Source organism: Narcine bancroftii, chromosome 1, assembly GCF_036971445.1.
Source record: "Narcine bancroftii isolate sNarBan1 chromosome 1, sNarBan1.hap1, whole genome shotgun sequence".
Classification (NCBI taxonomy): Eukaryota; Metazoa; Chordata; class Chondrichthyes; order Torpediniformes; family Narcinidae; genus Narcine; species Narcine bancroftii.
In genome coordinates, this window is record NC_091469.1 from 384,526,948 (window position 1) to 384,553,161 (window position 26,214).

The 26,214-nt window shown below is 41.6% G+C and overlaps 1 protein-coding gene across 11 annotated transcripts in view; it reads left to right on the plus strand.

The window, feature by feature from the left end:
• The window catches only part of galnt1 (UDP-N-acetyl-alpha-D-galactosamine:polypeptide N-acetylgalactosaminyltransferase 1), a 120,115-nt gene that overhangs the window by 41,418 nt on the left and 52,483 nt on the right, over window positions 1-26,214 (plus strand). For all 11 annotated transcript variants that reach the window (XM_069913556.1, XM_069913553.1, XM_069913548.1 and 8 more), the window contains one exon: window positions 20,494-20,662. In XM_069913556.1, the coding sequence (XP_069769657.1) occupies window positions 20,494-20,662 (169 nt within the window). The remainder of the gene's footprint in view (window positions 1-20,493; window positions 20,663-26,214) is intronic.

The following is a 26,214-nucleotide window of genomic DNA, read 5'->3' on the forward strand; positions in this document are numbered from 1 at the left end:
TAAAAATAGCTCTGAATGGAACATGGAATTAAGGAACAGATAGTTGTGATGTCAAAAGAAATGAGGAGGCACTGATTTATTTCACGATTCATTCTTTTTTAACTGATACATTTAATAGAAAATCAGTGAAGATAACATGAGGATTTTGACAAAGCAATACTAGAATGATGCAGTTAACAAAATGGTGAAGCTTGAACAAACTCTGGGGTTAAGACCCCAAGAGGTAGGAACAGAATGAAGTTATTCAGCCCATCAAATCTGCTTTGCCATTCAAATCATGGCTGATTCTTAACTCCATTCTCCTGTCTTCTCCCCATATACTTTTGATACCCTTACTAATCAAGAACCTAAGGGTGACATGATGAGCATAGTGGTTAATACAACACTATTACAGCGCCAACAACCCCAGTTTGAATCCAGCGCTGCCTGTAATGAGTTTGTACATTTTTCCAGTGTCTGTTTGGATTTCCCCTGGATGCTCGATTTTCTACCACCCTTCAAAAATGTGTGGGGATTGTAGGTTAATTGATGTATTTGGTGGACATGGCTTATGGGCCGGAAGGGCCTGTTACTGTCCTGTATGTCTTAAGTTTGAAAAAGAAAAAGAAGTCTGCTTTAAATATATGCAATTCTATGGCAATGAATTCCACAGATTAACTACCCGCTAGCTGAATAAATTTCTCCACATCTCTGTTCTAAATGGACGTTCTTTTATTCTCTTTATACTCTTTGGTCCTAGACTCTCCCATGACTGGAATTGACTTCTCCACATCCACTCTATCTAGTCCTTTCAATATTTGGTAAATTTCAATGAGATATCCCTCCCCACCACATCTTTTTAAACTCCATTGAATACTGACCTGCACCATCAAAAATTTGTCATCCATTAACCCTCTCAACCCTCGGATCATTCCCGTAAACCTCCGCTAGAACTTTTTCAGTGCCAGCATATTCTTCCCAGATATGGGGATCAAAACTGCTCTCAAATCTCCCAATGTGATCTGACTAATACCATGTAAAGCCTCGACATTAAATCTTTGCTTTTCTATTCTATTCCTCTTGAAATGAATGCTAACATTGCATTGCCCTTCCTTACTACTGACTCATCCTGCACTTTAGGAAATCCTGCACGAGGACTCCCAAGTTCCTTTGAACCTTTGTTTTATACATTTTCTCCCCATTTAGAAAATAGTTTACTTTATTCTTTCTACCAAATGCTTGACCATACACATCTCTGCACTATATTTCATCTGCCACTTCTTTGCCCATTCTCTCAATCTGCCCAAGTCCCTCTGCAGACTCCCTGCTTCCTCAACATTATCTGCCCCTCCATCTAACTTCATTTCATCCACAAACCCCCTGGCCAGAAAACCCTCAAATCCATCATTTAGATATAATGTGAAAAGTAAAGGACATGTCACACTTTGTTTTAAAAAAAAAAAAAAATTGCTGCAAATTTTCACTTGTATTATCTAACCTATAGACACAAGTAATTGGATTCATAAAAAGAAATCCAATCTGAACTGTGTGATGAGTCAAGAAAATGATTTTAAATCTGCTTGTAAAATCAGTTGATTTTATATGGAATGATAGAAGTTTAAAGTGCAGTGAGGAGAGGAAGATCTGCTATTGCTACATTGTTTTCCTTGGAGCCATCCTCACTTGTGTTGATTTAATTAGTTTAAGTTTATTTGTTGCTTTCTTACCTGGAGATGAGAAGGGTTTTCCACAAGCAATTTTAATAAGTAAACTACAAGGCACCTACTGCTGAATAGAGTGCAAGAGTACTTCACCTTTAAACATATACTGGACAGAATATTTGGAATAAACTCTCTTTAAACCTGTTGATACACAATTTCACCTTCTTGAGCCTTTTTCCCAATGGGAAGAAGAAGAAGAGAATGTCTCAAGAGTATAAGTCGTGCTGGCTGCCTTTCCTAGGCAGAGAGAGATTTAGATGGAGTCCATGGATGAGAGTGAAATTTGCTTAACGTTCTGAGCAGCATTCACCACCTACTTTCAGTGTATGACTTCAACCAAATATGCTTTCACAGGTGTACCTGTGGAAGTTATTGAGGTATATGTTGAACTTCCAGAGTCTTCTCTGGAAGTTGACATGTTAATGTGCTTTCTTGACTGTCACAACATTTGTGGCTGGCGCAGATCAGGTTTCAACAAAATATTTAAGATGTATACTCTGTCTATCTTGATGTCATTGCTGTGGACAAGGGTGTGGTCTCTGCTCCCACTTCTGAAGCCTATGATCATTTCAGTCATCTTCGATGTTGAGAGAGAAGTTGTTATCTAGGCACCATACCGCTGAACTTTAAATCTCCTTTCTGTATTCCATCTCATCATTATTTGATACCTGGTGTACGACTGTAGTGTTGTCAGCAAATTTGAAAATATAATTTGCTTATATAGTTGTGGCTGTGGAGGGAGTCTAGTAGAGTACGGAGTTCACATCCAAGGGACCACAGCTGCTAAGTGTAATCATGAAGGAGATATTACTACCCATTATCATTGATTGAAGTCTGTAAGACAGAATGGGCCCTTCAGCACTTCTCATCTGTGGCAAACTATTATTCTGCCTAGTCTCACTGACCAACACCCATTCCATATCCTTACATTCCCCTCCCATCTATGAACCTCTCCACATTTTTCTTAAATGTTAAAATTGAGCTGTATTCACTACTTTATTGAGCTGAGTATTCACTACTTTAGCTGGCAGCTCATTCCATGCCCCCACCACACTCTATGTAATGAAATTCCCCCTGCTGTTTGTCCTAAACTTCTCCTTTTCACTCAACCCATTTCTCCTGGTTTGTGTCTCATCTAACTTCAGTGGAAAAAGCCAACTTGCATTTACTCCATTTACAGCCATCATAATTTTGTCTGCCTTTATCAAATCTCCCTTCATTCTTCTACACCCCAGGGAATAAGGTCCTAACCTTGTGTCCATGTAACTCAGTTCCTCAAGTCCCAGCAACATTCTAGTAAATCTTCTCTGTACTCTTTCTATCTTATTGATACCTTTCCTGTAGTTAGGTGACCAAAACTGCACACATTACTCCTTTTTGTCCTCACCAATGTCTTAAACATTACTATAACATCCAAATTCCTATATTCAATACTTTGATTTATGAAGCCCAATGTGCCAATGCTCCCTTTATGACCCTATCCACAATGCCTCCAATCTTTGTGTCATCTGCAAATTTACTGATCCAATTTACCACATTATTATCCATATCATTGATCAAGATTAGAAACAACAATGAACCCAGCACCAATCGTTGAGTCACAGGCCTCCAGTCTAAGAGAAGCAATCTTCCACTACCACTCTCTGGCTTCTCCTGTAAGGCGAAAGTTGTATTCATTTTACTACTATAGAATGAGTACCGAGTGACTATATTTTCCTGACTAATCTTCAATGTGGGACCTTTCAAAGGCCTTACTAAATTTCATTTGGACAACATCCACAGCCTTTCCCTCATCAACTTTCCTGGTAATCTCTTCAAAAAACTCTAAAAGATTGGTTAAACATGACCTAACATGCACAAAGCAATGTTGACTGTCCCTAATCTGTACCTGACTATTCAAATTTTTGTACGCTTTCCAATAACTTGCTACTGATGTCAAGCTCACTGCCCTATAATTTCTGAGGTTATTTTTAAACAAAACAATATGATCTACCTTCCAAAGTTCAAAAGTTCAGATTTATATATCTTCTGGCATCTCATTTGTGGTTAAGAACATTTAAATGTATCTGCCAGGGTGCCTGTAATTATACACTAGCCTCCCTGAAGGACTGAGGAAATAACTTAAATTTAATTTTAAATTTTTTAAAATTTAGACCAGCATAGTAACAGGCTCTTCCAGCCCACAAGACCATGCCGCCCAAATCGCCAATTTAATATACAACCCCCATCCTTATTTGAAGGATGAGAAAAAAATCCAAGCACCTGGAGGAAACCCATGCAGACACGGGAAGAACATACAAACTTCAGATTCTAACCCAGGTTGCTGGTGCCGTAATAGAGTTGCACTAACTTATGGTGGCCTGTCAAGCCATGAAGATCTATCCATCTTTATTTGCTTTAAGACAGCAACCACCTCCTCCTTCTTAATCTCTGTCGGTTCCATGTCCTCACTGCTTGTTTGCCTCACTTCCATAGATTCTGCACCAATTTCTTGAGTAAATACAGTTGCAAAAAACTCATCTCTTTGGCTCCATACATAGCTGATCACTCTGATCTTGTCCCTTGCTATCCTTTTGCTCTTAATGTAGTTGTAGAAGCCCTTTGGATTTTCCTTTACCTTGTCTGCCAAAATAGCCTCATGTCTTCTTTTAGCCCTCCTGATTTCCCTCTTAAGTTTTTCCCTCATTTTATACTTCTCATTTGCTCTTTGATGCCTATCCCCTTTTTTTCCTTGACCAGAACCCCAATATCTCTAAAACCTTATGCCTTTTAACTTTCCCTGTAATCCAAAAGGCACATATAAACTCTGTACTCTAAAAATTTCATCTTTGAAGGCCTTCCACTTACCAAGCATATCTTAACTAGAAAACAATCTAGCCTAATCTATGCCTTCTAAATCCTTTCTCATTTCTTTAAAATTAGCCTTTCTCTAACTTAGAATCTCAACCTGAGGACCAGACCTGTCCTTAACCATAATTATCTTTAATCCAATGGTATTATGAACAATAAATCTAATGTGTTCTGCACTCGCTTTTGTCACCTCTCCTGACTTGATCCTTAATAGAAGATGCCGTATTACACTCTCTCAAGTTAGTACCACAATATATTGATTAAGAAAACTTTCCTAAGCTCATTTGACAAACCCTAATCCCATCCAGCCCATTTACAGTATGGGAGTCCTAGTCAATGTGTGGAAACTTAAAATCACCTATCACAACTTTGTTTCCTGTCACCACAGATGTGCTGCTCCAGTTCTCACATACTATTGTGAGGTCTGTAATTGACCCCATTAATGCGGTCATACCTTTCCCATTCTTCAACTCCAACAAGATAGCCTCAGTTAACGAGCTAGCTAGTCTGTCCTATCTGACCAATACTATCCCTCATACTCTATCATGTTTGAAACCACGGAACCCCAGAACATTGAGCTGCTAGTTCTGCTCCTCCTGTAACCAAGTCCCGCTAATGTCCGCAATGTTATAATTCCATGTGCCAATCCACACTCTAAGCTCGTATGCTATTCCTATAATACTCCTCGCATTGAAATAGATGCACCTAAGATGGGTGGGGGGAGAACAGGGACTCCAGTGATCCCCTTTAGTGCTCTTATGTTCCTGTGGATTGACCTCTGATCTATTTCTCTACAACAACTACCATACTCTAAATATAGTTTAACCAGAGCTCTATACAATTGCAATAAGTATTTACTTGTGTTGGCCAGGATAATTTCGAGAGCTCCTATAGAAAGTTGACATAATAGTGGCCGGTAGCCTTGAAACATAAAATACATTGTTTACCTGCAAGTTTCTCTGGATTCCTTTTTTACTATAAAAAGTATATATGTTAAATGACGCAAAAAGAAAGCAAAGCTTTTACTTAAATGTGCTGCGCCCCCCCCCCCCACCACCATGGAGGCCATTGAGCCCTGAATGAGAATGGCTGATCCAAGAATCTTTACAGCTCTCCCGCTTTATAAGTGTATAATTTTTTATGTAAGGAGACCAAGATTGTACACATATTCCAAATATAATCTAACCAGAGCTCTATACAAATGCAGTAAGTATTTACTTGTGCACACTGTCTTTCATAATGAAGATGTGCTACCAGTTGCCTTTCTAATTGCTTAAATATTGACTTTCAATTTCCTTACTATATGCAACACATACTCAAAAAAAACTTCAGTAGGTTAGTTAAACACAATTTTTCTTTTGTAAATACATGATGTCTCTGGCATCCAAAATTACATCCAAATTTCCAGCAATTTTCCTTAGTGTTGATATTATCAGGTTTTTTTTTCCTGCTTCCCTCCTTTCTTAAATAGTAAGGTCACATTGCTATCGTCCAATCCACAGAAGTCCAAAATATAAAGTATTTTGGAAAATGTTGCTCATAGCATTCATTATTCAAAATCATAGGGTGTGGAGCATTGGGTTTTTGATTCATTATCTTTTAGTCTCTCAAATTTCTCAGATGCTTTCTTTAGGGTGAAGGGGGAAAGATTTAAAGGGGACCTAATGGGCTGGCTTTTTACATGGAGGCTAGAGTATATGTAGAATGATCTGTCAGAGGAAGTGGTAGAGATTGGTGCAATTACCAAGTTTAAAGGATGCTTGGATTGCTTCATGTATTGGAAAAGTTCAGAGGAGTATGGGCCAAATGGGGCTAGTTCAGGAAAGCACCTTAGTTGGCATGGATAGTTCATCTATACACCTGTATACTTTCATTCCTCCATACTGAATGCCTAAAAGTCCTTTGTTTATTTCTGGACAATAAACCAATCCAGCACCATCCTCCTCCTCCTCCTCCTCCAGAACATGTCCTCACCCTCAATAATTTCTCCTTTGACTCATCCCACTTTCTCTAGGTCAAAGGGGTAGCCATAGATACTTGTATGGACCCAAGCTATGCCAGCCTTTTTGTGGCTATGTGGAGAAATCCATGCTGCAAACCTACACAGGCAACGCCCCTCAACTCTTCCTCTGCTATATCGATGACTACTTTAGTGCCTCCTAGTATACCCATAATGAGCTCGTTGACTTCATTTACTTTGCAACCAACTTCCATCCTGACCTCAAATTCACTTGGTCTATCTGTAACAACACTCACTTTCCTTGATCTCTCTCTATCTCCATTTTGGGAGATAAACTATTGGAAGACATCTACAAACTCACCAACTCCCACAGCTACCTCAACTATGCCTCTTCCCATCCTGTCCCCTCTAAGGATTCCATTCCATTCTCTCAATTCCTCCATCACTATCACATCTGCACCCAGGATGAAGACTTCTATGCCAGATCATCAGACATGCCCTCCTTCTTCTAATAACATGATATTCCCTCTACCACCATCAACTTGGCACTTGCCCTCATATCCTCCATTACCTGCACATCTGCCCTGACCATTTCTGCCCCCATATGCAACAAGGACAGGATTGCTCTTGTCCTCACATACCACCCCACCAGCATCCACATCCAATGTATCCTTGTCCGCCATTTCCACCACCTACTATGTGATCCCACCACTAGACATATTCCCCATTTCCCTCTCTGTCTTCCACCAGACTGCTCCCTTTGTGACTCCCTTGTCTACTCCTCCCTCTCCACCAATTATCTACTTGGGAGCTACCTCAGAAACTGCAAGAGGTGCTCCACTTTCCCCCACATCTCCTCCCCTCACCACCATTTGGGGCCCCAAACTGTCCTTCAAAGTGAAGCAACATTTCACCTGTGAATCTGCAGGAGCCATCTACAGCATCTGATACTCCTGTTGTGGTCTCCTCTATATTGGAGAGACTGGATACAGACTGTGAGATGGCTTTGTTGAGCACCTTTGCTCTGACCGCCGCAATAGTGTGGATCTCCCAGTGGCCACCCATTTCAATTCCCCATCCCATTCCCTTGCTGACGTGTATCCGTGGACTCGTGCACTACCAGACTGAGACCACCCCCCAAATTGAAGGAACAACACCTCATCTTCGGACTAGGGACCCACCAACCAGATGGCATCAGTATCAACTTTTCTGGCTTTCATTAAAACTTTCCTGCCCCCCCAACTTCTTCACCCATTGTCTCTCTCTTTTTTTTTCCTGTCTCCTTTCACACAAACATGATGAATTCTTACTTAGTCCCTTATCCAATTAACACCTTTTGTTGGTCTGGATTCCATCCCCAGCAAGCATTGTCTGAATTTTGAGACTTTCTGAGACATCCTGCTTCTGGCTCATTCTTCTCCTTCCTTGAGGAAGGACTTCGGCCTGAAACATCAGCAATATATCATTGCTTTTTTGGACACTGAAAAGACCAGCTGAGATCCTCCAGCATTTCTGTGTTTTTAACTACAATCACAGTGTCTGCACTTTTGTGTTTCACATGGATAGTTAGGGTGCAGAATATGCGTGTGTGGTGTATAAACCTATGACTCAAAAATGGCCATGTTATAGTAAGATTATCAGTTCGACTTTGCTCATTGCTAAATTATCTAAAAAAAGGTTTTCTGGTTCTTCAATATATTATATAACCACATAACAATTTATAGAACGGAAACAGGCCATATCGGCCCTTCTAGTCCACACTGATTTACGTGAAACTCCACTAGTTCCACCTACCCATTCCCATAACCCTCCAACCCCCAATCATCTAGTCTCCTCTGAAATTACAGAATTGACCCTGCCGCAACAATCTCTCTCTGAAAACCAGCAAGAATCCTCCTGAGTGGTAACCACTTGCCTGTTAAGCACCAAAGACTGGTGAACTTTGTTAATGCTAACTTCTGTGCACAGTACAAGAATTGTCTGCAACCAGTGAGATTGGACTATGAACAAGAACTTTTCTAATCTTAAGTATACATTACACACACCCATGCTTAGTATTAGAGGGGGATTAAGTAGTTAGGTAGGCTAAGTATTAAGTTAGAGTTCAATTATAATTAAAAACAACTTTTGTTTAAGTAACCCTGTGTTGTGGGGCATATCTATTGCTGCTGGTTTTTGGGGTCCTCTGGACTCCATAACAATACTGATTGGTTGAAAAAAAAACATTTAAGATCTCCCCCATCTCTTTTGACTCCATACAAAGTCGACTATTCTGATCTTTAATGGGACCAATTTTTCCCATTACTATACTTTTGTTCTTAATATACCTGTAGAAACCCTCAAGATTTTCCTTCACATTGTCTGCCAAAGCAACCTCGACTTTTTTTTGCCCTCCTGATTTCTTTCTTGAGGTTTTTCTTGCATTTTTTATACTTCTTAAGTACCTCATTTGCTCCATGTTGCCTATACCTGCTATACATTTCTCTTCTTTTGAATCAGATCCCCAATATCCCTTGAAAACCAAGGATCCCTATGCCTGCTAACCTTGCCTTTAATTCTGACAAGAACTGATGCTGAAAAAAATTTAAAAGATCAAAGTAAAACAGTATATGAAAGGTTGGAAGTTGTTATTCTGGCTTGGATACTGAGAGTAGCCAGAGTGGAAATACAGTAGCTCTTTCAGTCATCTAAGGAATGGAGTGTGATGCGTTTGGACTGTTATTGCAAGAACTGACCTTTCTTTTAAAACCGAAGAATCAACTTGGCAATCGCAAATATTTCAGCCTATTGTCAGGAAACCAGATGATTGCAGAAAAAAAATTGTTTTTTGGAGAAGTATAAACAAGTAAAGTACATTTGTAGTTGTCCACAAAATGGCTGATGATCATGGCGACTGTGCAGACCTGGGGGTGACGCTGACCGTTGTCCATGGTGATCTCCAGCATGGCAAGAATACCAGCCAATTCCAGGCCAGCGCTCCGATAACATGGGGGCCCTGACATTAGCACCTATAAATACGACAGTCAGTGCAACAAACCAATCTTGACTTCCAGGCTTTGGTGTGTGTGCGCCGTTCTTCTCCATGCTTGTGTAGCACAAATGCTACATTGGTGATTCTGTCAGGTCTAACTGATAGTTGGACCTGAAGATGACGCATCAAGTGGAGCCAGTGCTCTCACTCAGACTCCCAATGCTTTGGGTATCGCAGCCACATGTGTGGTTTGAGCAGGCTGATGCTCAGCTCCAGCTTCAACACATTGCCGCCGATGATACCTGCTACTTCTACATCGTGAGCACTCTCGATCAAGACACAGTGGCAAGGGTTGTAGACTTCCTATGGCAGCCTCTGGACCAAAGTAAATATGCGTCCTTCAAAGAGCTGTTAACCCGCACTTTCGGGCTCTCCTGGTGCAAGCGCACTCCTCGATTGCCGCATATGGATGGATTAGGGTCCGCCCTAGTGAGCAAGATGCTTGATTTGACAAAGGGCCACAAGCGTTGCTTGTTCTTTCAGTAGATCTTTCTGAGCAGCTGCTGGAGGATATCAGACTCTTCCTCACAGACAAGGACTTCAGCGACCTTTGGAGGGTTGCGCTCTGGGCGGACTTGTACTGGAAAGCGAAGAAGGACACCAATGCCGTCGTAGACCACATCAGCAAGCCCCACAAACAGCTGCCTGTGAGACCAAGGCCAGTGGAAAGGCAAGTTAATACCTGGGTTAGTTCTGCTATCAATTGAGATGGGGTGTGGAGGCCTGTCAATGCCGCCCACCCTACGGGTTTCTGGGAAATGCCCTGGCCAACTGTCATTGAAGGCTGCGGCAGTTGGTCATGTGATAGCCTCCTCTATATTTGGGACTCCTTGACAGGCAGGCATTTCCTGGTCGACACTGGCGCTGAGATAAGCATCCTACCCATAGCAAGCCTTGACACCCTCAGCGGCAAGCAAGGCCCAGCACTGAGGGCAGCCAATAGCTCCTCCATTCGGATTTTTGGTACCTGCACTATCCCCCTTTGGTTCGGCAACAGCTGCTTTACATGGACTTTCACCCTTACAGCAGTGGCACAACTGCTCCTGGGGCCGACTTCCTTTGTGCCCACTGCCTGCTTGTCGATGCACACCAGAACTTTTCAGACTCTCCCTCCGAGGATGCCAAGCTACCTGCACTCCGACCGTGACTCTATAATGCTTTCAGACAACGAATTTCCCCCGCCTCCTGGCAGCATTCCCTTCTATAGTGACGCCACAGTTCTCCGCAGCCATTCCAAAGCACGGGGTAAGGCATCACATACTGGGGGGGGGGGGGGGGGGGTGGGGCACTCCATGCCTGGGCATGCTGACTCCCTCACAAAAAGCTCAGTTTAATAAAATGGAGTAACTGGGGATTGTGCGATGTTCCGAAAGTCCCTGGGCCTCCCCCCTCCACATGGTGCCAAAAACAGCGGGGGTTTGGAGGTCATGTGGTGACCACCACTGTCTCAACGAGACCACCACACTTGACAGATCCCGTGCCCCACATCCAAGATTTCGCCGCCAACTTGCATGGGATATGGGCATTTTCCAAGGTGGTGGACCTCATCCGAGGGTACCACCAAATTCCAGTTCACCCCCAGGACCTCCCCAAGACCATGATTATAACCCCCTTTGGTTTGTTTCAATTCCTCCACATGTCCTTTGGTCTAAAGAACACGGCACAAACTTTCCCGGCAGCTGATGGACGAAGTGGGCCGGGACCTCCCATTTGTGTTCATCTATTTGGTTGATATCTTCATCACTAGCTGCAGCTGCAAAGACTATAACGCCCACCTGGTTGAGTGAGTTCGGGCTGACAATTAACTCTGCAAAGTGCTAATTCAGCCTGGATACTGTTGACTTCCTGGGGCACAGAATAAACAGACACGGGGCAGAACCCTTCCCAGAAAAGTTTGAGGTGGTCCGGCACTTCAAGCCATATACAGTAAGAGGGCTACAGGAATTCACCGGTATGATAAACATTTACCACAGATTCATACCACCAGCGGCACACATCATGCAACTCCCTTTGCCCTGCTGGCGGGCAAGTTGAAGGACATTACCTGGGATGATGAGTCTTTGAGGGTGTTTCAGAATGCCAAATGCGCGCTGGCCAACACCACCTTCCTAGTACACCCAAGACTGGAGGCACTGACTGCTCTGACAGTCATTGCCTCCAGCACAGCATTAGGAGGCGTACTGGAACAGCTCATTGAAGGCCAGTGGCAACCCCTGGTCTCTTCTGCACCATCCCCCCTCCCCACCGAGCTCAAATACAGCGCTTTTGACCGAGAGTTATTGGCGCTGTACCTCGCAATAAAACTTTTCCGTTACTTTCTGGAAGGTCAGCAATTCAAGGTCTTCATCGCTTCACCAATCACAAGCCACTGACCTTCAGCTTCCATAAGTTATCAAACCTATGGTCGGCCTGACAACAGAAACACTTGTCCTACTTGTCCGAATTTACCACTGACTTAACAGCACATTGTGGGGAAAAGCAACCTGGTGGCCGATGCTCTGCCATGCCCCGCAATCGAGTATGTACATGCCCTGTCCCAGGGAGCCGACTATGTGGCCCTCACTAAAGTGCAGCAGCAGGATCCTGAGATCCCCGTGTATCGGATAGCCATCTCCACTTTCAGGGTGGAAGATGTCCCCGTCGGCCCAGGTAATCTGACACTGCTTTGTGACATCTCTACCAGCAGCCCTCACCCCATCATTCCAGCTGCATGGAGGTGCCAAGTTTTCCCCAACCTGGCACATCCCATAATCTGAGCCACAGTCAAGATGGTGGCTAGCAGGTTTGTCTGGCATGGCCCCCATAAGCAGGTCAACCAGTGGGCTAAAACCTGCAGGAACTGCCAGTCCTCCAAAGTGCAGCACACAAGGGCACCTACAGAGACCTTTGAACCAGTGCGGCACAGATTTGGCCATGTACATATTGACATAGTGGGGCCATTACCAGTTTCCTGTTGGGCGAGATATCACTTGACCATGATTGACTGCTCTACGGAGTGGCTGGAGGCAATCCCACTGGCTGATACCACCAGGGCACTCATTGACACATGGGTGTCCAGATTCCGGGACCCAGAGCACCTAAGCTCTGGGCTCTGGGCAGTGCTGGCTAACTTCATGGAGACATAGCTCCGCCACCTTTAGGCCAATGGGTTGGTGGAGTGGTTTCTCAGGCCCCCAAGGCAGCCTTGATGGCCCAGCGAAAGGGTCCCAACTGGGTGGACGAACTGCCTTGGGTCCTTCTGGGGATTTGCATCGCATTGATGGAAAGCCAATGCCTTGGCAGTGGAGATGGTCTATGATGCACCCTTAACCTTTCTGGGGGATTTCCTGGCCCCTGAGAAACGGCTGGAAGATCCCATGGCCATCCTCAAGAAATTGCAGCAAAAACTGGGGTCCCTAGCCCTGCGGCAACCCCCACCACGTGGCCAGTCCAAACATAACATCCCCAGGGACTTAAAGACTTGTCAGTATGTGTTTGTGTGAAGGGGCTCTCACCATCCGCCCCTACAACGATCCTATGAGGGGCCCTACAGGGTCATCAGGGACATCGGCTCCACTTTCATCCTCGACGTCAGCGGTAAGGAGGAGAAGTTTACCGAAGACCAACTGGTCTCTACTCCTCCCTTGCAACGCAAAGGCAGACCGCCCAAGTAAGCGGATAATGGCGCGATTGCCAGTTCGGGGGGGGGGGGGGGGTTTGTGTAGAACCCCACAAAATGGCCGATGAATGTGGTGACTGCACAGACCTGGGGGTGATACCAGCTGTCGATCCAGGTGACCACCCGCACAGAGGGAAGATGGGAACTGTGGCAGGAATGCTGGCCAATCCCAGGCTAGTGCTCCCTAACATCAGAGCCTGGGCTCCATATAAGCAGAACTGCCAGTACAATAACCCAGACTTGACTTCAAGGCTTTAGTGTGTGTGTGTTGTTCTTCTCCACACTCGCATACTATGAACGCTACAAAATCTTATTTTACTAATTACTTGGATGATTTGAAAATTTGGCAGAGGCTATTGAGATTAGTTTGGCAAGTCCTCTCAATCTTGACAAGGTAATTGTATGCTATCTTTCATAGATTTGAGTAAAAGTGCAGGAATATTTTAAAGTAATTCCATAGAACCTTGGTGAAACCACACAAAGTTCTCCCTATTGAGCAAGTTCAGCAAAGATTCATCCAACTGATATATGGAATGTCAAGAATGAATTTGAAGAAAGACTGAATCAATTAAGCTTGCATTCAACAAAGCTTTGAAGAGTGGGAGGGGATCTCACAGAAACCTGCAAAATTAAAACCAGGCTGGATAGATTAGGTGCAAGAAGGATTTTTCTGATGTACAGTATTACAAACTAATAAATCTTATTTGTACTAACAAAGGAACAGCAATGGAAAATTCACCAGAAAACGGTAAATTCATAATAATAGTTTTTATCAAATTATTAATAAATATTCATTTCCAGCATTTGTTTTGGGCATTGGACAATGCAATCCACAATTACTTTAGAGAAAGGTCCTTGCAAGAATAGGAGTAGGTTTTAAAGGTGCTGCTGGTAGGCTCTGATTAGGTTTCCCCACAACTTGATGAGTATGGCAGGTCTTACAAAATCTCTTCTTAACTTAGGCCAATAAACTTGTTTCACAATTTAGGTAGTTTTGTTTACCTCAAGGTGCCCACCTAAGGTGTTTAAAATCTCATCTCTATAGGCTTTATAGGAACTACAACCTGATGAACAACTGCTCATTCTTCATTAGCAGGAATCTCATGTGACCTTCATTTTCTCATCAATAAGCCCTCATTGAAATAATATCCAACTGGCACTTTCTCAATTTCCTCATCAAAGAGTGCTTTTTATCTAACTTCACAAGATCAGTATTTTCACTTTGTTTTTCTATTAATTTTGTTCTGGACAGTGACAAGTCCTTTTTCAGCTGTTGTTCACTGTCACAGACTTCCAACCCATTTAAATCATATTGTACAGCAGTGTTTTCACTGGCAAGCTTCCTTGCCATCACCCTTGTTACTGCACACGCCGGATATATATCTAAATCTGTCTCATCAATGACTGGCTTATCTGTTAATTTCACTGCAGGAACAACTTTACCCTCTGCCAAATGATTTCCCAATAACAAAGAAATACCATCTACTGGTAAACTTGATCTGATCCCTATTATAACAGGTTCTTTATTTTCACATTTAAAATCAGAGTTGTGACAACAAAGAAACATTGAAATTGCCTGATGATTCATCACAGCTTATTTCCTGCTGTACCTACATAAAACATAAGAACATAAGAAACAGGAGCATGAGTGGCCCATCGAGCCTGTTCCGCCATTCAATAAGATTTTGGCTGATCTGATCATTGACTCAACTCCACCCACCTGACTTTTCCCCATATCCAATAATTCCTTTTTTTTATGTAAAATTCTATCTAACTGAACCTTAAATATGTTTAATGAAGTAACCTCAACCGCTTCCCCAGGCAGAGAATTCCACAAATTCACTACTCTCTGGGAAAACCAGTTTTCCCCCATCTCCATCTTAAATCTACTCACCTGAATCTTGAGGCTGTGTCCCCTCATTCTGGTCTCACCTACCAGTGAAAACAATTTTCCTGCCTCTATCTTGTCTATCCCTTTCATAATTTTATATGTTTATATAAGATCTCCTCTCATTCTTCTGCATTTGAGTGAGTATAATCCCAGATGATTTAGTCTCTCTTTGTAGGTCAATCCCCTCATCTCCAGGGTGAACCTCCTCTGGACTACCTCCAAGGCCAATATATCCTTCCTCAAGTATAGAGATCAGAACTGCACCAGTACCTTGTAGAGTTGTAACATGGTCTCCCTGCTCTTGAATTCAATTCCTCTAGTGATGAAGGCTAACATTCCATTTGCCTTTTTAATAACCTGTTGTACCTGCAACCAACTTTTTGCAATTCATGCACATGCACTCCGAAGACCTTCTGCACTACAGCATACTGCAGTTTTTCCACCATTTAAATAATAATCTGTTCTTCTATTTTTCCTGCCAAAGTGAATGACCTCGCATTTACTAACTTTGTGCTCCATCTGCCAGACCATTACCACTCACCTAACTTAACTCTATCCTTCTGCAGTCTCTCCACATCCTCTGTACAATTTGGTTTTCCACTCTATTTAGTATCATCCGCAAACCTGGCTATTCTACCCTCTGTCCCCTCCCAAATCATCAATGTAAATGATGAACAGCTGTGGGCCCAACTCTGACCCCTGTGGCCCCCCCACTTACCACAGTCTGCCAATCAGAAAAACACCCATTTATCTCTTCATTCTGTCAGTTAACCAATCCTCAATCCATGCCAATATACTTTCCCTGACTCCATTCATTTGTGTATTATTGATAAGTCTCTTGTGCGGTACCTTATCAAATGCCTTCTGGAAATCCAAATATGCAACGTGAACCTGTTCCCCTTTATCTACTGCACCCATTATATCCTCAAAAAACTCCAGCAAATTTGTCAAACAAAACTTTCCCTTTCTGAATCCATGCTGTGTCTGCCTGATAGAAACCTTTTGTTCTAAATGTCTCACTATTTCATCCTTAATGACAGCTTCAAGCATTTTCCCGACTACAGATGTTAAGCTAACTGGCTGATAGTTACCAGTCTTCTGCCTACATCCCTTTTTAAACAGTGGCGTGACATTTACTGTCTTCCAACTGCCGGGATCTGCCCAGAATCCAGAGAATTTTGGTAAATGACTACCAACGCATAGAATATAACTCTCGCCATTTCCTTCAGTACCTTGGGATGCATTCCATCAGGACCAGGGGATTTGTCCACTTTCAGTCCCATTAGTTTGCGCATCACTATCTCCTATCACCACTCTTTGACATACTGGATGTGTCTTCCACCATGAAGATTGACGCAAAATATTTGTTCAATGCCGTGGCCATTTCCTCCTTACTCAATATCAATCTCCATTTCTCAGCTTCCAAGGAACCTATGTTGACTGTATAACATTTTTTGCTCTCTCTTTTTAGATTTTGTGCTAATTCACCTTCATAATCCTTCTTTCCTTTCCTTATTTCCTATTTATTTGTCCTTTGTTGCCTTTTAAAGTTTTCTCAATCCTTTAGTTTCCCACCACTCTTGGCAATTTCCTACATATTTGCTTTTAATTTTATACTTTCCTTTATTTTCTTAGTCAACCAAGGATGACTCTTCCCTCTCTTACTGCCCTTATTTTTAATGGGAATATATTTTTGTTGAGAACTGTGAAAAATCACTTTGAAAGTTTTCCACTGTTCCTCAACTGTTCTGCCAATTAGCTAATGATCCTAGTCCACGCTTACCAATTTCTCCCATATCCTGTTGTAGTCTCCCCTGTTCAAGCATAATACACTAGTTTTAGATCAAATTATTGCACCCTTCATCTGTATGATACATTCAATCATACTATGATCGCTTTTTCCAAGAGGGTCCCTAACTACTAGATCATTAATTTTACCTATCTCATTGCACAATACTAGATCTAAAATAGCATTCTCCCATGTTGGTTCCTTAACATGCTGCTCAATAAAGCTATCACTGATGCATTTGATGAAATTATCCTCCAGACTCCCTCAACCAACTTGATTTTCCCAATCTACGTGGAAGTTAAAGTCCCCCATGACAATTGCCATTCCGTTCTTACATGCCTCAGCTATCTCTCAGTAAATTTCCTATGCTATTGTTATTTGGTGGGCAATAGACAACTTGTGATTTTCACCCCCCCCACCCCTTTACTATTCTTCATGTCTACCCAGAAGGACTCAGCATTCTGTTCCTTAGATTTTACATCATCTTTTACTATTGCCCTGGTATCATCCTTGATTAAGAGCACCACCCCACCACCTTTACCATCCTGTTTATCTTTTTGTGCTCTCTGATTCCCTTGAAAGTTTAATTCCCAATTATGCCCATCTTGCAACCATGTTTCTGTGAAGGCCACTAAATCATATTCTGGGTTCTGATTTGTGCCTCAAGTTCACTAACCTTATTTCTAATACTATGGGCATTCAGCTAGAGTGCCCTTATGTCCTTTTAGAATCTAGTGACCTCTGCATCCTTTGCTTTCGACTTTTCTTTTTCTCTTTCCTAACTCTATCTTTGGTTTCTCTACCACCTTCTTCATTCTTTCTTTGTAGGTTCCCATTCCCCTACCCCATTAGTTTAAACTTTCCCCAACAGCACTAGCAAACAATCTCCCTAGGACATTGATCCTGGCCCTGCCCAGATGGAGACTGCTCAGATTGGTTTGAACTTGTCCCATCTGCCCCAGAACTGGTTCCAATGCCTCAAGAAACTGAAACCCTCCCTCCTGCACCACTGTTCAAGCACATATTCATTCTAGCTATTCTACTATTTCTCCTCTGACTAGCTCATGGCAACAGTAATAATCCTGATATTATTACTTTTGAGGTCCTACTCCTTAATTTAATTCCTAGCTCCCTAAATTCAGCTTGTAGGACCTTATCCTGCTTTTTTCCTATATCATTGGTACCAATATGGACCACGACAGCTGGCTATTCACCCTCCCCTTTCAGAATGTCCTGCAGCCACTCTGAGACATCCCTGACTCTTGCACCCAGGAGGCAACACACCATCCGGGAGTCCCTTTTGCACCCACAGAAGTTCTTGTCTGTTCCACTTACTATAGAAACCCCTATAACTATTGCTCCACCACTCATTTTTTCCCTCCCTCTTGCACAGCAGAACCACTCACAGTGCTATGATCCTGGCTACTGCTGCCTTCTCCTGATGGGCCATCACTCCCAACAGTATCCAAAGCGCTATATCCGTTTTGGAGGGTGATGACCACAGGAGATTCCTGCACTACCTTCCTGTTACTGCTCTTTTTGTTGGTCACCCAGTCCCTTTCTTTCTCTACTCTCTTAAGCTGTGGTGTGACCATCTCACTAAATGTGTTGTCAACCTGGATGCTCCAAAGTGAGTCGGCATGTAGCTCCAGTGCCATCGTGCAGTTGATCAGGAGCTGTAGCTGGACACCATTGCTGCACACGTAGTCCTCAGGGACACTGTCAGTCTCCCTAAGTTCCCACATGGCACAGGAGGAGCATGCAAGGTATGAGCTCACCTACCATACCTGAAACGAACACAGTGATTATATTAAATGATTTTTTTTAAAACGTACCCCTTTTACCTGTGCCTCAGCCTCTCTGCGACTCAGCCTCTCGAGTCAAAACCTCAATGCTCCACTCCTTCTCTGGGCCGCTCTTCGCTGGCCTCTCTTTGACCGTTCCCTCCTTTTGTTGGCCCCCATCAATTAATCCTGTTGCCCTGTCACTCACTCGCTGCTCCTTCACCTCTCGCCTGACTAGGCCTGAGACCGGTAAGCATGCTTTTTAACTTACCAGCCCCTTCGCTCGCTCAATCCTCCTCCTCCTCGTTTGGAAGTGGTCTTACTTATTTAAAAACCACTTATGTTGTATGTCTCCTATAATAAGGATAATACAAGTCCTGTCTTTCCAGGAGTTCAATTGTTTCTTCAGTCTTCTTCAGATGAAAATGTCTCTCTGCCTTCAGTATATAGTTCTCTGCCATCATGTGATGTTACATCATCAATGAGATCAGTCTGAATTCCTGGAAACCATGTGACCTTAATAATTCTATCGCAGATGTCATAACTCCGAAAGATGACCTCACTCCTGAATGCATTGTATGGGTGTGTGTCTTTGTCTTTGGCTTGGCTTCGCGGACGAAGATTTATGGAGGGGGTAAAAAGTCCACGTCAGCTGCAGGCTCGTTTGTGGCTGACCAGTCCGATGCGGGACAGGCAGACACGATTGCAGCGGTTGCAAGGGAAAATTGGTTGGTTGGGGTTGGGTGTGTGTAACCTTGTTCCAAACCTACTACATAACCGAAGAAATATATATAGGAAATATAGCTTAACGTTGTTAATATTAATATTTAGTTAACAGATCCATTACAACAGGGAATCACAGTCAAAAGGATAAGGGGTTTTCTATTTAAGAGTGAGATAAAAATTTCTCTCCCAGAGAGCGGTGAAGCTGTAAATCTTGGTGTCAATTGAAGCTAAATAATTTAATATATTCAAGAAAGAGTTGGATATTTATCTTGAGGCTTTAAATATAAGAATGATATGAGGAGAAAGTTGGAATGGAGTTTTGATGATCATCCCTGATGGTATTAAATGGCAAAGCAAGCTTGAATGATTGAATGACCTACTATTTTCAATGTTTCTGTGTAAAGGTGCTTGACCAAGTACAACATAATAACTGTGCAGGTAAGATTAATCCCTTTGAAATTTCAAGGACAGTAGTGGCATGGATACAAAATTAGGTTAGGATGAGAAAATAATTTGGAATTGGATGTATATTGTACAAGTTGGAATTTGTTGATGATACAAAACTTGGAAAAGGACAGACAGGTGACAGATGAAATGATACATTTCAGGAGAAAGAATGAAGAGAGCCAGTATGAGCTCTATGATGCAGGATTAATGTGGCAGGAACAGAGGAATGTAGTGGCATGAGTTAAGTTGCTGACTTTATTTTCCCCAAACAAATCGCAACTACAGCAGTGAGGAGGGTCCTTCTTTCAGCAGTCTAACAGGTTAACTCCAACATTCATACAACCATGGGATGTAGAGGAACAAGAGAACAATTGCAGTTACAGTATGCAGTATGGAGTTACAATGTAAAAAAAAATCAATTAGGATCAAATGAGGGTAGCACAATAGCCATATTGTAGGTTCATTCATGAGCCTGATAGTTATGGGGAAGAAACTGTCTTTAAGCCAGTTGGCGTGCAAGCGATGGGGCAAATCAAATTAGCTGCTTCAGAGACTAAGCTTTTAAACATTTTTAGATAAAGTTAAGGATTTTTGCAGTGCTTTCTTCGATACTACTTTAAAGCTCTGTTTTATCAGTTGAAACTCCATCTATTTCAGATGTGATTCAGAAGCCACAAGAAGGTCCTGGAGAAATGGGAAAGCCTGTGATAATCTCCAAAGAAAATCAAGAGAAAATGAAGGACATGTTCAAAATCAATCAGTTCAATTTGATGGCAAGTGATATGATAGCACTCAACAGAACTTTACCTGATGTCAGGTTAGATGGGTAAGTACACCTGTCAAAATATTTTTAATGTTTTGGTGCAAATCCTAGTAAAATGAAATTTCTACTCCCAAATTCTCGAAAATCGCAAAAGTGGAAACATCTTCTAGTCCCTTAACTCTGAAAACTAGCTTATTAGAACTTTCATCCTTCTATTTCAGCCTTCCTTTAATCAAATGAGATTTTTATTTGTTTACTGAATGTATGTATCACTGTCCATATTTGGTGGTGGGATAACTGAGAAAGTGTAGAAAAGGAAAAGAGGAAGTGGGAAAGTTGGTGGTGGGCAGCTATTGCCTTACACCACTGAAGTTGATGTATTGTACATGCTCCCAAAATGCACACTAATCTTTTTAATAGGTGGCTTGCAATGCCATTTTTATTAAGTGGAGTTGAGTCAACCAAATCACTTTTCCTCACTTGAAGGCAAAACCAGATAAAGATGTATGGAACTTCATTTTACTTGAGATTAGTAATCAGATGGATTTTTAAAACAGTCCAGTGATTCAATCAGTTGTCGCTATTCCTGTCATATTTAACTGCATTTATTTAAATTTCCACCCATGTCTCCAGATCATTTTTCAGTCTTTGTGATTATCATTATTGTAGCAGCCTTTATGCTACCATGCCCAAACACCAACTGCTTCCCTCATTTTGTCCATGCGGCAATGAGGTTTGTAGACATTGGCATTACATACCAATCTCTTTCTCCTTTCATCACAGTTATCCTTGTGTTAAATTTACTCTTGAGCTTGCCCTCTCTATTTGTAAAGACCGTAAGCTCTGCGAACACTCTTATTCCGCTCACTGACTATCACTTAACTGATTGAAGACAACTTTTCCACTGATATACTGCCTTGGTTATCCTAGCATCCTTGTTACTCTTTTACCCTTCCCTCTTCCCTTTCATTTGGACTTTCAAATCCTGCTTCATTTTCCTTTTCACATCAAACATTTATTCTACATTCTTTAATTTTGATTAGCTTGTTCCTGAATTTCCTTGTACATTGCCTATAGTATGTATGTGCTAGAGTTTTTATTAAGCATACATTTTTAAATGTCTTAGCCAATAAATTTTCCTATTTATAAGAGCCTGAAGTGAGCTTGTCATAACTTTGTTTCAAAAACTGAAGAATAAACAGAGCAGAGGACAGACACAGTAAAAAAAAAAAATGGTTCCTTTTTGTCATCTTGTGCTTGGAATCAGATATTTAATTAGATACCAGTGCAAATGAAGACTCTGTAGCAGCGGCTACACTGCTCCTGCAATAACACACACAACCAGACAGGTTGAGCACAGTGAGCAGACTACTTTTATTGCAGGCTGCTGGGCTGCACTTATACTCCCAGCCCGGACCTGGCTGAGAACCGTGCTGGAGGGCGCTGACGTCATCCGGGCGTCACATGGTCCCACAGCGCGGGTTTCTGAGCCCCGAGCTGGAAGGAACGGAAACCCCCCCCCCCACCCCCGACGGCGCCATTTTGGCCGGCTGCCCCGCCGCGTGGCTTACAAGCGGGGCCGGTTCGCCTGCCTTGTGGTGAGCCACCACAACTCATTCAAAGTAAGACTTTTGGTTATTGGAAAATAACATTGTTAGATGCAATATGTAAACTTAGTGATTTGCCAAAAAAAGTTTATGCAGAATTTATACATGTTACACCAGGTTTTCCCTAAAAGATTCTTGCCAGAAATGAGTCTCAGAAAAAAAGGAAAGTTTACTACCTGCTGCTTAAAATAGTCAGACTACCAAAGATTCAGAAATTATATAACATGATGCTGATGTTTTTGGATATAATGAATGGATTTGGGGATGTGGTTGTAGTTTCTGCAATATACTTGATCAAAGGTACGCACTGCAGCCATAATCTGTGGGAGGCCAGAAAGTGAATGTTCCATGCCAATTAAGTTGACATTCTGGGCGAGTTCCATTTGACTCCGTTTTGTCCGTATCGTTCCAAACTCATCGTATTCTCATATCTATCCAAACATTTTTTAGGCATCCTAATTGTGCCCACTCCTATAGTTTCCTCTGGTAGCTCAAAATCCAATATGGATTAGTTTCCAAGTGAAATTAACATGTTGTTCTCACACAACCCCTGTCCATTTCAGATCAGGACTCCAGTGAAGATTGTGAAATGTGAATTAAGCTACGGAGAGTGGGTTATTAGTGAATAAATGTTGTTTTGTAGCACAGATTTTCCACACTTTCTATAACACTGCTTATGATTGAAAGGACGCGTACAAATTATTGGATTGGTTTTGACCTGCTTTTCATGGATAGGATACATCGTGAGAATTTTCCATGTGGATGCCGCTTGTATAACTCTCCTACAAAGTCTTGGAATAGATACAGTTGTCTAGAGAAATCTTTAACTTTGCAGCTGGGATGTGGTATGATTACATTTGCTGCACTGTGTACTATCAGTCTTTTATTGATATTACATTCAGACTGGAGTTTTGTAATGGCATAGACTTTCAGAGGAAGGTGAAATGATGCAGCACCTCCAGCTGAAGATGATTACAAATGTTTCAGCCTTGTCTTTGGACATTATGAAGGATAAAAATGTTCTTGAAGCTGCCTTGCCCCACCCCAACCCCTCCGCCACATTAACAGTTTCATTGTGACAGAAATGGTTGAATAATGAAAAAATATCTTTACCTTTGCTACATAAAGGCACCGTTTGACCTGCTGAGTTTCTCCAGCATTTGTGTTTTTCTTTTAAATTTAACCACAGTGTCAACAGAATCCTTTGTTTTCCCCATGGTTGAATAATAATGATTTGATCTATTTTGTTGATGGTAAGCAGGCTAGTTGCTAGAAGCAAAAATGCCAAAGGTGCTATAGCTAGAATATACTCGCTCTGTAGAGTCATATCCTTTTTGTTGTTTAGAACTTGACGTTAGCACCAAATTTTTATTACAGTAGTGCTAATTTTGATATGGATTTGACAAGCCATACTGCACTCATTGACGGTAATAGTAGAATCAAAGGCATTTTGTGTTATGAGAACTATCCTGATGATGCCAGATGAATATTCAGCCAATGTATTCCAATGCTTTAGTGAGTCAAGTCTGAAGATAACTTGGGTAAGTTTCTGGTATGCATATACACAAGAAATATAGTTTTGACCCAAAGGTATTTTGCATGTCAGGAATCCCGATGGAATAATTAATACCTAATCGAAAGAAATATGTTTTGTTACTTAATTAAACTCCTTATGAGAAAATCTTATCTTAAATAATTTAAGTTGGTTTTGGATTATGAATTATAGTACTTTAGTGTCCTTTTAGATTTGCGGCTAATTGTATTAATCTGTGAGTGCTTACATTAATGGATATCATACATTTAGTTTGTAACCCTCTTTATTCGGTATGGCATTCAACTGAATATGAATGAAACTGCATTGATTTGCAAGCACTTTATTGGGTTCCAGAAAAGATCATCAGTATGTTGATTTTGTTCGACTCTTTGTAAGGCTGCCAGTTACATTGGACAAACCTTACTTCCAATCTTCCCTGATGTCAAGTCAGTGGCCAGATACTGCTCCTCCATTAGAACCAGTGGCAGTTCCAGTGGTGGAGCAGACAGATATGTGCTGGATTTTGACATCAAATACATCTTGGGCTTAAGCATTTGACCTCGTGGAAGTTGAAGTCATTCTACAGGATATACCTAATTGTCAGAAGCATCAGCTTTTCCATGTTATCCTGGCCGTTATATGTATTACTTTATACACATTGGCTGCTGAATTTGCCAAATAATAGCAGGTTTTTAATGGTGGTGTGATTATATATTCTATTCTGGATGGTAAAAAAACTGCAAGGTCATATGTTTTAATATTTTATTTCATTCTTTAGTTGCTCTCTACAAAATTAGGAGGAATTCTGATGTCACTAGCACATCTGGTTAATGAGTTTTGTATGACATTTGGAAGAAATCTCAGGAGGGAAATATTCATAATCCTTTCCTTCAGTTGTAGTCTTGCATAGCCTCTTGTGGGTAAACTGGTCTTTATCCAAAAATTGGCAAAATACTTAGGGAAAAAAAAGAAATATTCATTAAGCCTCTTCCAATCAACATTTTTATCTAGGTGGAAGAGTTATCACAGTAAATTCTAGTTTTTCATTACATAAAATGTGAAATAAAATGTTATAGATTACCCCAGAGCAGAAACACAACTACTTTTGCTGATTGTTGAAATTCGTTATGGAGTCACATAGAACGGAAATAGGCCCTTTGGCCAAATTTGGACCTAGCTTGGTTGATGTGGACATTTGCCTGCACTCAGTGCATATTCTTTTATCATCTATCCTATCCATGTATCTGTCCACAAATGTTTTGAATGTTATCATTGTCCTTGCTTCTACTATTTCTTGGAGCAGCTCAGTCAATAAACCACTACCTTCTTCATGAAGGAGAAAACATTTGGGACCCTTTTAAATTTTTCCCTTTTCACCTTAAATTTATGCCTCTTGTTTTAGATTCACATACTCTCGAGGGCAGGGAGTGGTGAAGACTGTGACCATTTATTTATCTTGTCCAGACCCTTCATGGTTTTATAAAACAGTTGCAACATGCCCTCCCTACTCCTGTACTCAGTGTCCAAACTGATGAAGGAAAGCATGACAAGTGCTTTCTTCAATACCTTGTCAACCTGTGCTCCCTCAAGTCATTTTGTTTTACCACTCATGGTAGATTCCCGGGACACTACCATTCATTTTCAAGTCTTGCTCAGGTTTAACCTACCGAAGTGCAACCTAGCACTTGTAAAAGTTGATTTCCAACCTCACACTTGTCAAAATTAAACTCCAAACATAATTATCTGCAAAAATAATGACTGCTTCTGAAATAGTCAGCTATTACTGTAATAAGTTTCTCCCAGTCACTAGACTTTTACATTTAAATTTAGACATACAGCATGGTAACAGGCCATTTCAGCCCATGAGTCCGTGTCGCCCAATTTACACCCAATTAACCAGTATGTGTCGAATGGTGGGAGGAATCTAGAGCCCCCCGGGGAAAACCCACGCAGACACAGGAAAAACGTACAAACTCCTTACTGACAGCATAGGATTCAAACCCCAATCCAAATTGCTGGTGCTGTAAAGGCACGGTGTTAAACGGTATACCAACTGTGCTGCTCCAGTTGGGAAAATATTTTGACTGGGAAAATAAATGTTGGAAATTATGACATCCTTTTTTCTGTGATACAACTATTCAAGATTACCTTTCACTTACTCATGGGCCTTTTTTGCATTTTCACTAAATTTGATGTTCTATACCAAATTTTTGGAAATGAAAACTGTAAAGTTGGGAAACTACCGGTATACATTTGTGCTTGTCAAAAAATGCAATTTTCTAGTTCAGGAAATTTTTTTTTAGAAGTATCTCGTGCTAATTTAGCCCCTCACAAGCCATTTCTTCTGGTTAGACTTTGGCTTCGACACAGAGAGCTGATAGTAGTGAATTTGCTACAGTGTTTCAGCTGCTGGTAGTCGTATGCTTTTATGTTCAGTATTAATTTTGTTTTCGTTTACTCCCAAAGCCAACTCA